At 30.4% G+C, this 16,575-nt stretch overlaps 5 protein-coding genes across 5 annotated transcripts; 3 read left to right on the top strand and 2 right to left on the bottom strand.

The window, feature by feature from the left end:
* Positions 1–174: 174 nt before the first annotated feature.
* Positions 175–3,968, top strand: nhe1 (Na-H exchanger; the record flags this gene model as incomplete). The annotated part of the gene is made up of 11 exons (XM_020578680.1): positions 175–354; positions 487–633; positions 739–822; positions 901–1,079; positions 1,168–1,223; positions 1,820–2,332; positions 2,430–2,550; positions 2,619–2,868; positions 2,945–3,250; positions 3,378–3,620; positions 3,684–3,968. The coding sequence occupies 11 exons, from the start codon at positions 175–177 to the stop codon at positions 3,966–3,968; spliced, it is 2,364 nt and encodes a 787-aa protein (XP_020431549.1).
* A 444-nt stretch (positions 3,969–4,412) lies between these two features.
* On the bottom strand, positions 4,413–4,776 carry PPL_07845 (uncharacterized protein; the record flags this gene model as incomplete). The annotated part of the gene is made up of 2 exons (XM_020578679.1): positions 4,413–4,587; positions 4,763–4,776. 2 exons carry the CDS (start codon positions 4,774–4,776, stop codon positions 4,413–4,415), a joined length of 189 nt encoding a protein of 62 aa, XP_020431548.1.
* Positions 4,777–4,913: 137 nt separating this feature from the next.
* cypE (cyclophilin E) lies at positions 4,914–5,637 on the top strand (the record flags this gene model as incomplete). Its single annotated transcript, XM_020578678.1, has 4 exons — positions 4,914–5,066; positions 5,121–5,227; positions 5,304–5,437; positions 5,513–5,637. The coding sequence occupies 4 exons, from the start codon at positions 4,914–4,916 to the stop codon at positions 5,635–5,637; spliced, it is 519 nt and encodes a 172-aa protein (XP_020431547.1).
* A 723-nt stretch (positions 5,638–6,360) lies between these two features.
* PPL_07843 (Ras GTPase activation domain-containing protein) lies at positions 6,361–8,611 on the top strand (the record flags this gene model as incomplete). The annotated part of the gene is made up of 4 exons (XM_020578677.1): positions 6,361–7,737; positions 7,811–7,917; positions 8,013–8,328; positions 8,414–8,611. The coding sequence occupies 4 exons, from the start codon at positions 6,361–6,363 to the stop codon at positions 8,609–8,611; spliced, it is 1,998 nt and encodes a 665-aa protein (XP_020431546.1).
* A 145-nt stretch (positions 8,612–8,756) lies between these two features.
* PPL_07842 (uncharacterized protein) lies at positions 8,757–16,114 on the bottom strand (the record flags this gene model as incomplete). Its single annotated transcript, XM_020578676.1, has 15 exons — positions 8,757–8,970; positions 9,036–9,322; positions 9,400–10,408; positions 10,882–11,453; positions 11,514–11,582; positions 11,876–12,015; positions 12,092–12,357; positions 13,054–13,999; positions 14,037–14,063; positions 14,504–14,643; positions 14,703–15,120; positions 15,359–15,470; positions 15,597–15,775; positions 15,818–15,893; positions 15,956–16,114. 15 exons carry the CDS (start codon positions 16,112–16,114, stop codon positions 8,757–8,759), a joined length of 4,614 nt encoding a protein of 1,537 aa, XP_020431545.1.
* Between the last annotated feature and the right edge of the window lie 461 nt (positions 16,115–16,575).

The following is a 16,575-nucleotide window of genomic DNA, read 5'->3' as shown; positions in this document are numbered from 1 at the left end:
TTTTGCGAAATTAATTATTTTTAATTATTTTTTATTATTATTTTCTTCGGTCGACAATTTGGTTTTTTTTTAAAAAGTATTATTTTTATTTTTTATTTTATTTTTATTTTTATTTATTTTTATTTGATTGTATTACTTTTGGAATAACTAGTCAAAGTTGATAGATTTATAAAGATGTCAGAGGTTGCTACAGAGAATAAGGTCAAAGAGGTTTCACTAGAGACTATCGAGAAAGATGTAAAGAGTCACAAGAGATCGAGAGACGACGAGCCAATGGCCGAAGACGAATACAGCGAGAATGTCAACGAACCAAATAAGAAACCAACTTTTGCACAGATCACCGTCGAAGAAAATGTATGATATCACATAATTATAGCTTATCATCAATTGTTTGATTGATGATGTTTTTAATATAGATATCAAATATCAACTATGTTTGATCTATTCGGTTCTAATCAATCAATATATTATCTATTTTTATTATAGGGTGATTCACAAACAAGAAAAATAACTATACCACCCAATAGAATGGCACCACTAAAGGGTAAATGGCAACAAATTTATGAACCAATAGTAGTACATCTTAAATTACAAATTAGAATGAATCTTAAAGCAAAGAAAGTTGAAATTAGAGTATGTTTAAAGTGTAGATTGCATTATACATATGTTAATGTCACATTTCATCAACACAACATTCTAATCTTATTGTTTATTTATTTTTTTAATATGTTTTTTTAGACATCAGATAAAACAGAGAGTGTCGGTGCATTACAAAAAGCAGCTGATTTCGTACATGCTTTTGCATTAGGTTTTGAAGTAGAAGTAAGTAGTCATCAATGTTTAGTTAGTTTAACATTCAATATTAATTAATTCTTCATTCTTCATTATAAATAATAATAGGATGCAATTGCTTTGCTAAGATTAGATGATTTATATATAGATTCATTCGATATTGAGGATGTAAAAACACTTAAAGGAGACAATCTTTCTCGTGCCATCGGTCGTATCGCTGGTAAAGATGGAAAAACAAAATTCACAATTGAAAACACAACAAAAACAAGAATTGTTTTAGCCGATAAGTATGTGTTAGTTTGTTATATAGTTACATCTATCTATTATTCATTTTAAATTAATTTATTATTATTTTAAAAAAAAAAAAAAAAAAAGACGTATTCATATTTTAGGATCATATGCAAACATCAGAGTTGCCAAAGACGCTATTTGTAATTTGATTTTAGGTTCGCCACCCGGAAAAGTTTATGCCAAGCTTAGAACAGTAGCAACAAGAATCAGTGAAAGATTCTAATAATCCAATTCCTTTTTAAATAAAAAACTAAAACAAAAAACAAAAAAAACAAAATGATTAAAATCTCTTTTCGAAATATTATTTAAAGTTGTTGTTGCTTATTTCTTCTTTGTGATCACAACAAATCATTTTAATAATGTCTGACGACAACCATCTGTGGTTGATTTCCCACTAACACACAAATATTCTAAAATTAGTAAAAAAAAAAAAAAATAAAACACAAAATTGCAATGTTGTTGATGTGGTATTTTAAATTAGTGTGAAAACAAAAAAATGAAATAATAATAATAATATTCATAATAATTTAATTTATAATTAATGAAAGATGTTTAACATCTCATTACAATTGTTGTTTTTATTCATTTATTTTAAAACACACTCACCTCTTTACTATATATATATATAAATTTATACATAGATAAAATAGATTTTTTCTGTTATAAAATAAATAGTTTAAAAGATATATAATCATTTAGAAGTAAAAAATAAAATAAAATATATAGAATAGTTAAGTTTTATTGGTTGATTGTCAAGAGAAAAGAAGACCAATTTCATGTTGCAAAGTTATGTTTATTGAATTCAATAAGAGATTCCTCAGAGGTTTATTGGTGTTGTTACTATTAGTATTGGCGTTGGTTGCCTCGACTGTGCAATCAAGTCCAACCATTGTTATCGATAGCAGCGACAGCAACAATGTCAATGTTGGATCGTCGTCGTCCTCTCGAACAGAGTCCGATGCAGAGACTCAACAGAAAGATGCGAATAATACAATGCTCGTGTTCATAGCAATGCTCACAGGTGCAGTACTGGTAGTCTACGTTGTCGTCTCACTACACATACCATTCATACCAGAGTCGATCGCAATCGTTACCTACGGTCTGATCATCGGAATCATCACTAGATTCACCAACAGCGAGATGGCAGATCGTGTTGCCACTTTCGATCCAGAGAAATTCTTTCTTTTCATTTTACCGACTATTATTTTCGAAACTGGATTTTCATTACCAAAAGTAAGATTGAATCATTGTAACTAGCTATATTATTTATTCGAATCATCATTATAGTACTAACAAGTTAAAATAATAATAATAATAACATCAGACCGATTTCTTTCAAAATATAGTACCAATTCTACTTTTTGCTGTATTGGGTACGTTTATTTCATTCATTGTAACAGGTTCAGGTATTTTCTTGGTTGGAAAGATTGGTATTTCATTTCCTTTGCCTGCAACCGAATCTTATATGTAAGTGACTACAAAAATATCTTTATATATTTTTATATTTTATTCATTTTAATTCTTTTATTATTTAGATTTGGAGCAATATCATCGGCTACTGATCCTGTTGCGACACTTGCCATTTTCCAAGCGTTGAATGTTGATTCCACATTATATATGTTGGTGCTGGGCGAGAGTATTCTCAATGATGCAACAGCAATCATGTTATACAGAACGGTCGAACACTTTGTAGCAAAGGAAATATTTATCAATATTTTGACATTCTTGTTGGTTTCAATCGGTAGCGTTCTGCTTGGAATAGGAATGGCATTGGTATTATCATTGGTAAGTATCTTTTTTATTCTATTTTCATTGATAAAATCAATTCTAATTTCTAATTGTTATTACAACAACTAAATAGATGTTAAAATTTATTAATTTTGGAAGATTCCCTGCTTTGGAAACTATCTTTATGATTATGTTCTCCTATACATCATATATTTTAGCAAATTCACTTGAAATATCTGGAATATTGGCTGTATTCTTTTTTGGTATTACATTTAATCAATATGGAGCATACAGTCTATCGCCTTACACAAAGTTAACATCTAGACAGCTATTCAGAACAGCAGCTTTCATCTGTGAGACCTGTGTATTCATCTATATTGGTATCTCTGTTTCATTCCATAATTTCACATTCAATGCCAGTCTATTCTTTTGGAGTTTCGTAAGTCTTACATTAATTAACATTCCTTAATTGAAAACATTTATATTAATAGCGACATTTCTTGTAGTTCTTCCTTTGTTTATCTAGAGCAATGTCAATCTTTCCTATTTGTTTCGTAATAAATAAGTTCAAAAAGAATAAGATTTCAATGCCAATCCAGGTTGGATTGTGGTTTGCCGGATTGAGAGGTGCAATTGCATTCTCACTCAGCTTGTACTATTCATCCCCCTATTCCACTCATATCAAAACAGCTGTACTATTAAACGTAGTTGCAACGCTCTTTGTTTTTGGTGTTGGAACATACCCACTGTTGAAAGTACTTGGAATAAAGACCGCTTCTTCCGACCAAAGTTTAAATAATATTACACAGGTAAGTTGCATAGAATTGAACTAATAGAATGCCATGATCATTTACTTATTCATTTATATTTAGGTAATGAATAAATTACACAAACCAAAAGAGAGAACCAGTCTATATCAGTCGATTGATGATAAGTATTTTAAGAGATGGTTCAGAAAGAAATTACCACCAATGTCAAATGAAGCGATCGAAATCTTTGAAAAACTGGTCAAGTTTTCTAACGAGGAAGAGTCTGATACCTACACTTTTAATTCGCCACCACAAAAGATTGAGATGATGGACCATCCATCTTCCTCCGAGCTCGAACTGCTTGAGACATCTGAAGATATAATTGACCCAAATTCCCCACTAATTTAATAAAATCAAGCAAACTATACATAACCAAACAGGATCTGTAAAGTTTGAATAATAATTATTTTTTTATTAAATACTACTAAGTGTTTTTATTTTATTTTATTACTATTATCTTTTATTTATGTTTCAATTTTAACCATGAATTTTTAATTTTATATTCTATTAAATTGCAAATATTGTTTATATGCATTAGAATCTTAAATACCGAGTGGTTCCAAAGGGACAAAGATTGATTTGTGAAGTTGGTTGTTGCTTTCATATGATCCACTTTGACATATGCTTTCGAATATGAATCAGTATATTGATCGTCTAATCCGGACTTCTACATTCTTTCGATTTCTTGGACATTGTTGGTAAAATCAAAAATACAAAAATAAAAAAGATATTATTTTTATTTTTCTTTTTTATTTTTTTTCTAAAAAGTAAATTTTAATAAAATTTATTCTTTTAGTAATCTATAAAGTCGACTGGTTCGTTTGGAGAGTTAAGGTTGAATGGATCAGTAATTTTACCGCTTCCACCATTTCTTGGATGATTGTAATTAGAGAATAAGAAATATGGACGAGGAACTTGATAGGTGGTCTCAATGGGAAGACGGTGTTGGGTCCAGGGAGGTATGATCCTAGATCATCTAAGTTTTCCAGGATATGATAGTAATATACTTTCAATTATCTACAAACATTAGTTCCAATGGAATACAAAGAGAATCAACTTCAACTCCAAATCAGATTCAAAGAGATATCTTGGGGTATAGGAAACCATTTGGGTGGCGATATCTTCCAGATCCGATTATATACCGAAGACAAGACATTTATTAACTTTTATTTTATTTATTAAAAACAAAACTTGTATATACTTTTGAAAGAGAAATAATTCCAAAAAAAAAAAAAAAAATTTAGTTCATCAATTTTTTTTTTGTATTGTAAATAAAGAGATAGATCTTTGAAAATGACAGATAAAGGATCGGTTGTATTAGAAACAACAATGGGTAACATTACCCTTGAGCTCTATTGGAACCATACACCTAAAACATCTAAAAATATATATGAACTTGCATCAAAAGGTTATTACAACAACACTATTTTTCACAGATTAATTAAAGTATGAAGATAAAAGTTATATAGATATATCGATAGATAGATTGCATAAAAATAGTATTATATTAATAAATATTTAAACACATTTACGAACTATATAAAGGATTTTATGATACAGGGAGGTGATCCTACTGGTACAGGTAGAGGTGGATCAAGTATATATGGGTAAGTTATTATAATAGTTTAACAATCATATAGGATAATAATGAAACTGTACGAACTAACATATATATATATATAGGGAAAAGTTTGCAGATGAAATAACGAAAGAGCTTAAACATACAGGTGCTGGTATTCTATCGATGGCAAACAGTGGACCAAATACAAATGGCAGTCAGTTTTTCATTACTTTTGCACCTACACCTTGGTTAGATGGTATCGTATAGCTATTCAATCAATTGAATTCCTGAATGAATCGAGATTAACTAACAAACGTTTGAATTTTTATAGGTAAACATACTATTTTCGGTCGTGTTTCCAGTGGAATGAATGTTGTACAAAAGATGAACGTAATGCCAACATCAAATGATAAACCACTAGAGGAAATAAGAATCATTAAAGCATATACTATTTAAAGTATAAATCTAACGAATTTAGATCTATTTACTTATTAACAAAAATACCGCAAACATATCTCATATGGTATAGATCAAACCAACAGTATTTGAATTAGAATCAGAATCAGTATCATATAAAAGAATAAACATTGTGAATAACTTAATAATACAATACATGTTTAATTCTTTCCAATAAAATAAACAAATAAGTTTCAAGTGTATCTTGCATTTAATACCAAAGAATATTACAAAAAATTACTTTTTTTTTTTTGTTTTTTTTTAGTTTTTTTGATTTTTTTGATAGATCAATAATTTTTGCACGTTTTGTTTTTTTTTTGTTTGAAAAGAGAAAAACCACACCCCCAATAAATTTATTTTGCTTCTATAAAAATAAATATCTAACACTTTGTTGTTATAAATCATTTATGAGCTTGTAAATTTGCATCTTTATTATTTCTATTGTTTATCTTCCTCAACATCAATTTTATTATAACTATAACTATAAATATATTTATTCTTGGTTTTAGTTAACTTTTTCAATATTTTCGATAACATAAATCACCCCACTAATTACCAAAAGGGTTATCAGCAAAACAACAAAATATCATCAGAGATATAAAAATAAACAAAAGTCAATCATAACACAAAAGAGAAAAAATAAAATATTTAGTTTTATTGTATTATAGGTTTATAGTTTCATAGAGAAATAGTCAGAGAGTGGGAGATTAGATAGATTGAAAAATGTCATATATAAGTACAAACAGTACAAACAGTAGTGATGAAGATCATTCGAACAACAACAACAACAACAATAATAATAATAATTATGGAAGTGATAGTTTAGAGAATAATTTTAATAATAGTGTCAGTCTGGAGAAATCATCACCACCAAACTCACCGGATATCACTAAGCGTAGATCAGAATATTATAGTGCCAGTATGGTTCAACAGAATAAGCAGCAACCAGCCAATGGACCACAAAACAAACCGGTTGCACAGATGAGTATTGTTGGCAAAGCAATGGGTGCAACCAAGACTAGCATCAAGCAACACTTCAGCAAGCAGGAAGCCACACAACTCTCGCCAGAGTTGATCATCAACAATATCAAGACCAAAGCACTGAAGCTGCTCTACGAGGAGACAATCCGTCTCTCAAAGAAAACCAATAAGAAGATCGAGCGATACAACAAGTACACCGAGCAACTCAAGGCGTCGTTGACCGCTGTCGGACAGTTCTACCCAGCGGAACACATGACGCGTATGTCCACCGACAACATCGCTGACATTCACCAGGAGTTGGTTAGTCTCCGCCAGAAACTACACACTGCAATATCGAATCGTTTTGTTATGCCGGCAGAGGTATTCCTTCAGCAATCGGTGATTCCTGCGCGTGACTCCAAGGATCGTTACCGTCGCGCGCGTATCGACTACGATAGCGCCACCAACAAAGTCAGAATCATCCAGCAGTCCAACACTATCGATCCAAAACAACTGTTTAGCGCAGCATCTCAACAAGCGATTCTCCGTGTTCGCTATCAAACTCGTATGTTTGACGCACACTCCAAACTGTTCGAAGCAGTGTCGAGACACGGATTCGAATACTTGGTGCAGTCGATCAACTTACTGGCAGCGGAACACGATTACTACAGTGCGGCATGCGCCAAGCTCGAAGAGCAAGACAAGTTTGTACAGGAAATGCGTAACTACGCAGAGGCATCGAGACAGCACTACCAAGCCACCAAAGAAGCAGAGGAACAGCGCAAACTCGAAGAAGCAATGTATCGCGAGGACAATAAATACAATGAGATGGTAGAGATATTCTCGTGGGATGACTTGGCTGTTGTCAACGCTATCTGTTTATCGTCTGGCAGTGATCAAGAAGCTATTCTCGAGGATCTCGTAAGGATTCTCGATGCACACAAACAGACTATACCAATCATTAAACTTGGAATCACCAAAGAAGTTACTTCGACCAACTCTGCAGCAACATTGTTCCGTGGTAACTCCACCGCCACCAAACTAATGACTGCATTCACCAGAATGACTGGTAGACCCTATCTCATCTCTACATTGAAACCAATCATAGAGAAACTCATTAAAGATCCAACTGGTTATGAGGTATCTATCGATTTTATACTATTCTAATAATATAACATTTAAACTAACAAATCGAATCAATTTTTAAATCAAGCTTGATCCAGAGAAAACATCAGATACAACAGGTAATTGTGAACGTTTAACAAGTATTTGTCAAGAATTCTTAATTGCGATATATAATTCAATTGAAAACTGTCCAATGTATGTATTTATAGCTATTGATAGAGTAGGAAAGTGCACTTGATTAGATTGTATTAATTAATTGATTTTATAATTTGTAAAAAAAAACAAAACAGTCCATTTAGAGCAATGGCAAATCATCTACAAAATGAAGTTGTCAAACAGTTTCCAGAGAGTAAACATACATCGGTTGGTGGATTCATATTCTTGAGATTCTTTTGTCCATGTATATTATCCCCGGATGCCAATGGTGTCACCGATTCATCGTCATTGACCATGGAGTGCAGAAGAGCATTGATTCTCGTAAGTAAGACTTTGCAAAACGTTGCAAACGGTATTCAATTCGGTACAAAAGAATCGTACATGAAAGAAATGAATCCATTCTTGGAGAGAAACTTTGATCGTTGTAAAGAATTTTTAGATAATATCGCTGTATGTATCATTTATTATTACTAATTAATAGTAGATTAGTTTTTATAGTTATTAATTGAATTATTTATTCTTTTTTTCTTAATAGACTTTACCACCTGTAATAGAATATACACCATTGTCATCAAAGAGTGAAGTTAAAAATAAAGAGTTACCTTCCATTCATAGATTGATTGTAAAGAATTTGGAAAAGATATTCAAGACACTACAACAGTATAATCAACAAACAGTTACATTCCAATTGGTATCATCACTCGGTAGATTAGGTGATTTCAAAGAAGTTTAAAATAATTAATAATAATTGATCAACAGTTAAACAATAATAACAAAACCAAACAAAACTAAATGAGACGAAACAAAACAAAACTTGACATAAATATAATAAAATTGTAATATTAGAATAGAATAGAATAATATAGAATAGATTAGGTTTATTTATTTAGTTTCTCTAATTCTCTTATTCCACTTGAAATCTCTTCTACGTGTTGGCCAGAACCTTTTCTCTTGACGATAGATAATATCAGTTTTACAAACTCTGGTGTTAACTTCAAACCTTGTGACATAATAACTCTGAATACATTCATTACTTTATCGATATCATCTTTTAATCCTGTTATCAAACCTGTATAATCTTTAATATTTGGTCTACATAATTTATGTTAGTTTATTATTAAATAAAACAATAGATTATATTATTATTTTATACTTACTTTATATTCATATCTTTCATTTCCAAGAATAATTCATAAACCTTCTCTAGTTTACCTTGTTTCGCGTATGTCGATATCAAGACTGTGAATGACTCGCTGTTTGGAAGTAGATCGTATCTCTTCATATATTTCATAATTCTCTCTATAAACAGCTCGTTATCATAGATATCTTGATTCTTTGTCGATGCTATTCTAAGTGACAATCTAAACAGATTGTTTATCAATGATATATCCGGTCTAATATTCTTATTAATCATCTCTTCAAATAATTCCAAACCTTTATCAATCTATAACAAAATGAAATTACAATTTAATTAATAAAAACTAAAGTAATAAATAAACATATATATTCTATCTACTTTACCTTATTAATATAATTACAAGTTGATATTAAGATATCATAGGTTCTCGTATCAGATTGTAGATTCTGAGTGAATCTCATCTCTTTGAATGTTTTATAGACATCGAATACACCCTCTGGATACTTTGTTTGTTTACATGCATGTAAGATTGTATTGACAAAGTAACGGTCGGGTTGCACGTTGTTTCTCTTGAGTGATTGAATGATCTCGGTGTATTTCTCTATTTGCTTGAGTCCTTCGACGCGAAGTGTGTCCAACTCCTGATGGTCGTGTGAGTATGCAATACGCTCGAACAAATACCGTTTGTTCTCATTGAACTGCTGTTGTGTTTTATATTGCTCCTGCATCGCCACAACATAGGTAGTGTACGTAGAGATATCCGGCTTGGCACCGATCGCTTTCATCTTATCGATGAACGACAGAGCATCGTCAAACTTGCCGATCGATACCAACGTCTTCATCAAGATATTAAAGAAGGTAACAGAGATCTTTATCTCGTGTTTCTCGATCTCGTTGAGTATCTTGTTGACTCGCTCCTGGATGCTCGCACTCGGTATGTTATTGGCGGTCGTACACACATTGATGAGATGACCGAGTGTATAGATGGTCGGTTTGATGTGATCTTTCTTCATGGTGTTGTAGGTATTCCAAGCCTGATTGAACTTGCCACTCTCTGCACATGCCAGAAGCAGATTCTCGTAAGCGTAGATCGTTCTGCGCTCCTCAGGCATATGCTTCAGTAGCTCCTCTGCCTCTTCAAACTTACCAGACTTTGCCAACTTCTCAAAGTATGCTTTCTGCGAGAGAGAACGATCTTCAGGTGCACGATCATGTATACTCTGTAGTCTCTTTGACTTTTGATGTTCTTTCTTTAACAATGATTTCGATGTCTCTATTAAATCTGAACTCTGATCCTCATCATTTTCAATCTTTTTCTTTAAAGTTGTAACTCTTCTAGTTGGTATCTTTTTAACTATTTGTTGTTGTGGTGTATTATTATTATTACTACTACTATAACAATAAAAAGATAAACTACTAGATCTATTATAAGGTAATAAACAATTTGTAAATCTATATCTTAAAATTGATTGCATTATTTGAAATCGTTAATTGATTGTTTAAAAAATAAACGAAAAATTAATACAACCAAATTTGGTGATAACGATTAATTAATTAAAAAAAAAAAAAAAGAATATTTATTTTAATAATAGATCAACCAAATAATTGGTACTATTGGTAGGTGGTAAATGGCTATTATCTATATTCATTAGTTTTGCTATGAAATTAAATAAATCTGTATTTGGGAATGTAAAGTGATGATCCACTCCACTTTTAATATTTGGACCATGTGCTATAAAAATTGATCTCATCTTTTCATCACTTATTGTTGTTTTCAATATTGATTAGATATAATAATAATTAATAATTTTTATAATATAAATTGAATTGATGATGATCATCATATTTTCTATGATATTATTTACCTATTTGAATAACCATGACTACCTAATCCAACTATTGGAGATGAATTCAAAATGATTTGATATCCTTCATCGGCTATTGCGATCAACGGTGCAATTCTTTCGTTATTTGGATTGCTATAGTGAAGAGAGCTTGGTATATCTTTTTTAAAATATATATTTAAATGTTCAAGGTTGGCTTCTTTCAATTTAATATAGGTATCTAACAATGCTTTCTCACCACCGATATCATTCTCGTAGACAGAGAGTATCGGTGAGATATCTGGTGCATAGACCTCCGTTGTATTGATATAGCTAGATACATCTATTGTATCGATGATATTGGTCATTCCATGATCAGATACTATTATTATATTGGTTGAATCGAATAGTTGATTTTTCTTTAGGGATGATAATAGTTTTCCAATAGCATTATCCACAAATGCTATACTTTGATTGAATTTCAACGAATCTACACCATTATGATGTCCAGCAATATCTACATCATAAAGATATGCCATTGTTAAGTTTGGTTTCTCATTTAATTGCCAATCTATAACTTGATCTATTACAACATCTGATTTTGTTCCTATATACTAGTTTTCCAAAGATTAGTTAATTAACTAATGGTTATCTTTGCAATATAGTCAACTTACTGGATAAATATTATATTTTGGAAAGTATTCTTGACAACCTGGCCAAAGATAACATGCACATGTTAGATTCTTAAATAAATTGATTAGATTAGATGGATTTGCTTTAATCCTTGTTCATAATAACAGTTGCTATTTACCGATTTAGCTGCAGTCATCCATATAGGTTCTCCCCAAAACCATTTCTTATCGATGTTTGATAGTGTGAAAGTTTCATTTAAAACAGGGTCATAGAAGCAGTTCGATACAATGCCATGTGATTCTGGATATAATCCTGTTGCCATTGAATAATGATTCTAAGAGCATGTTTAGTTTAGTTTGATTTTGATCAAGATATTATATTTAGTAGTCAAGGTAACACTTACTGGGAATGTTTTTGTAGGAAATTGAGGTGTCATATAATCAGCTCTTACGCCATAACTATTACTTTTTGATGCATCATCATCATCATACAATGATTTTAGATTTGGTGTTATACCTCTATCTAGTAGATCATATCTAAAACCTATCAATATATAACGATAAACAAATTTAAATAAGTTTAGATTATTATAGTTTAACAAATTATGTTTTAGTTTTACCATCTAAAGATAAAATTATAGTTGGATTGATACTATTGTTTTTAACATTCTTTGTTTTTAAACTACTTATAGTATCATTATGTTTAATACTATTATTCTCTCTCTTTTTCTTCTCTACAATATAAACACTTGTAAATATAATCAATGTAATAACTATCAATGCTACGATGGTCAAAACAATTTTAATTTTCTTTTTTGAAAGATATTTTGAAATTGTAGATTTATTAATAATAAACTTTTTAATTTGTTTGTTTCCCATCTTTATACTTTAAAAGTATAAATTCTTGTGGTAACATTTTGTTTTTATTATTTGTTTGCTTATCATTTATTTATTTTTATTTAGAAACTGTGTGAAGTGGTTCTTTATATATTCGAATGTTGTGAGATATAATAAATTTAAAAGTATTTTTTTTTTCAAACAATCTAAAGTTTGAAATCAATATTATCTGATAAAAGAATTGAAGTAAACTCTTTTACATAATGGATCTTCAAATTAGAATTCCGAGAGTATTGAAGTAATAAATTCAATTGTTTAAAACTATGATTGCAATTGGGCTATAAAAATCTGATTAGCATCAGTTTTGAAAACCTCTCTTCCAACGGTAATATAAAGATCTCTAATAGCTTCGTTAGAGTGACCTGCCATTCTCGAAAAGGTAATCATACCACCAGTACTAGTTCCACCGATTAGCAAGTTTCATTAAACTAACTATAAAGTGAAAGAAACATGGTTCTCAAAGTTTAAGATCATCATTACAAATTTCTTCCATTGTGGGGGTTTGTATCAATTTTTTATAGGTGGTATTTGGTGATGAGGTATAAATAAAATTCAAAGTAAAACTATTTTTGTTGGGTTTTAAAATCTGGTAATTTAGAAATTTATTTGATTTTTTTTGTTTAAAATAGAAACTATTTGTAATATTTAGAAGATTGTTTTATTTCAATAAAATAGAATAGATTACCACGAATTTCTATTGCGACTATCTCTGGATATATCGATATCTGATGATCTGATATTAAAATGAGTTGTTTTTAAAGTAAATTGTTTATCATTGTATTCTGATGATTGATCGATATCCTCCATATCTACAAAGTGCTGATATCCCAATTTGAGTAAATCAATCAGTTTATGTGGATCGTAATCTCCAATCTCATTACTTGGAATGGTCATATCAAAGACTTTATCATTCTGATCGATGAAATAAATCAAAACACTGTTGGCTGACAACTTTGATGCATTATAACATATAATATCTGCCAATTGTTCTAAAGTAGGTTTGGGTTTATATCGTTCCTCGTCTGATCCGTATCTTGATCTGCATTTGAACTTGTAATCCATCTTTTGAGCTGCTGAGCCTCCACTGACTATAAAATCTCCAAAGAAATATTTGGATAAAGTTTCGATTGAATAACTGTCGGTAGCAGTCCATTCATTATATCTATAGAACGATTGGTTTGTGTCATCTGTATATCTATATATTCGATAACCTAGTGACTCCAAAGACTCGTTAAAAACGTAAGGAATCTCAAGTTTCCATTGTCCATCGATATTAGCCAATACCAAATTGTGAAAAGCTGAGCATGGACCTCTATTGATTGATATTCTGAAAATAGTGTCACCGGTGAGTGGTGTAACGAAAGGAATATTGATTTTCAATGTTTTTTGATTACAATCCAGACTTCTATCTAATATTTTCAAACTCTCTGACATTTGACTAAACTTCAAGTCTACTCTTAAATACACTTCAAATTTCCCAATAGCCCCATCTTGTATTGTCAACTGGAGATCAAAGCTACCCGATATAATATTAGATACGAAACTATCGATTTGAAGAGAATCTTGTAATATTTTAGATTCATAAGGTTCTGTTGGTGGTGACATTCTTCCTATTTTACAAACGATAATAACTTTTAATTATAATATATATTTATATATTTAATCTACCTACATATATTATATAATTTAATCTATCTTTAAAAAAAAATTCAAATTTGTATTTTAGCCTCATTCAAATGAGGGAACCACGTTTTGATTCACACACATTTTTTTTATTTTCTATATTTATTTTAAAATTTTGATACTGTGCGAAATGCTACTGAATCCTATGATTGTTATTGTGAAAGTTACGGTTTATATGGATATCCGTTGATATGTTCACAAAACGAGTTGTTTTAAAGTAATTTGTTTTTCGCTATTATTTATTGATTGATCGATATCCTCCATCTCTGCACGGTGTTGATATAAAAAAATAAAAAATATTTGTGCACTATTATTTGCAAGTTATTGTGTCATATACTGATCTTATTAAAATCAATAGACCTACTTATTTTATTTTATGTTTTATGAAAATAATATATCTAAAGAATTATCTTTGTTGGATGTGAATTGATTGAGTGACTCTCTATATTGACCAACCATTCTCTGTAGTGTACGATTCTTTGCAATCGTTGGAAGGAGTTCACGAAGTAATTCACGCTTTGGTAATCCTAAAATATTTGGTTCCCAAGATGTCGATACTTGATTATCATTATTATTATTATTACTATTGTTGCTATTGTTATTGTTATTGTTACAATTATTATTATTATTATTATTAAATAAATATCATACTCTTCATTGAATTCAGATTTAGTCCAATCTATGGTTGTTATAATTGTATGTAGTATCTTTATGAATCCGAATCTTTCCAGTGCCGATAGTACTTGGATCTTACGGGGACCGTTTGCAAGTCCGTAGAGAGTGAGAAGTAGATCGGATTGATATGATGACTTTGAATAATCACTGAGGAATTGATAGGGATCCTCTTGGTCACCCATTTGCATTTCGAGATTCAAACTCTCAATAATCTGTAGCAGCTGGTCGTTGGTGAAACTAATTCGTGTCACTCTATCCAATTGATTCCAATCGTCTTGATTCGTAGAGATACCTGCACCTTTTCGTAGCGATGGTGATACCCAATCATTTTCCATTGATTTTCTTAATAATATACAAAGCATCTCTAATAAACATGGTGAATTTAATACTAATGCTATATATATGATCATACACAAATATATTCACATTATTAATAATCGATTGATTGATTGATTGATTGATTGATTGATTGATTGAATGTTTGATAGTTATTGTTCATTTTCCTTACATTGATTTGTATTATATAATAAGTGCTATATGTTTGACGGTTTCTTCACTCACCACTCCAAGAGGTACGAGCCATGTGGACATTAACTGGTTTGATTTTCCAAAATTGAATAATTTGTTTATACTGTCAGCAATTGCGCTGGGTGATTCCCTACTATCTAGTAGCTTATCTCGTATAAAACTATCATAAGATTCTTTATCCGCGAGGTTTTGGAACATCTTCATATTTGATTGGTGCTTATTATGATAAAACTCCTCTGTATTGAAGCGTTCGTTTAGTTGATCATATTTTCCAGAATCTCTTCGATGCTCTTATCTTTTTTTGGCCTGAAGTTCGTTGATCTGATTTATATTATTATTTACAAGAGATTTTGAATTGATGTTCATAGTAATATTGATTTCATTATTGTTTTGTTGAGTTGACATCAATTGAGTTGAATTAAGAATAACTTCTTGGCTTCTACTGTTATTGGTTAAAGTGATGTCAAGTCTGGTGGTGTTACTTTTGGGATGTAGGATATCTTGGGAGGTAGTTGGTTTTACTATTTTAGACAGTTGTTAGTGCTTGTTTGTTATTGGTTGACTTGTGGCAAGGCTTTCGATGAGTTGATCACGAAGTTTAGTTAATTTGAAACTGTCAAATTCATCACCTGATCTTTTCTATTAAATTTAATTATATTAGATAACATTAAATTGTTGCTATACATAACCTATTTACTTACAACACAATTAAAGCATAATTTTGATTTTGGCACCGATAGGCTACGTGAAATCCAAATTGGATCGATATCTGAATTGTTATCTAATAAAGCATATTCTAAATTAAATATTTGTTTAAGCAGATTCCAATCACTCTTGCTTACATATGCATGATAGGTCATTTCTAATAGATAACTTTACTCTCAACAAGATAAGATTCTGCGAAAAGCAAGAATGTCTTACTAAAAGTCCTTCTTTACAGTAAGTCCAATAATTAAATTGGAGGTTATTATTTAGCTATGACAATCAAGTCAAGTGAAGCAATAAATGACTATTATCGTACTTTCAAAATTTTAAAATCAGCTGAGTTTACTATTTTTTTTTTGAGAGTAAAAAAAAGATTTCATATCAAAACGCCGCAGAATACTTTTTGTTACGAATACAGATATGAGAAAAAGTAGTAAATTAATATTAGATAGTAAATCAGAAGGAATAAAAGAAGCTATGAAAAATATAAAAAACAATATATAGAATTCTAATGAATATTATCACTAGATACCATTATTTAGTGAACTTCAGAATTTCGTATCGTCACTAGTTAAAATATGAAAAAATATCTCAAACATAATTTTTCGCAATAAAG

Source organism: Heterostelium album (assembly GCF_000004825.1).
Source record: "Heterostelium album PN500 unplaced genomic scaffold PPL_scaffold8, whole genome shotgun sequence".
NCBI classification, from domain to species: Eukaryota; Evosea; class Eumycetozoa; order Acytosteliales; family Acytosteliaceae; genus Heterostelium; species Heterostelium album.
Note: the sequence above shows the minus strand (reverse complement) of the source record. Positions and strands in the feature narration are given on the sequence as shown.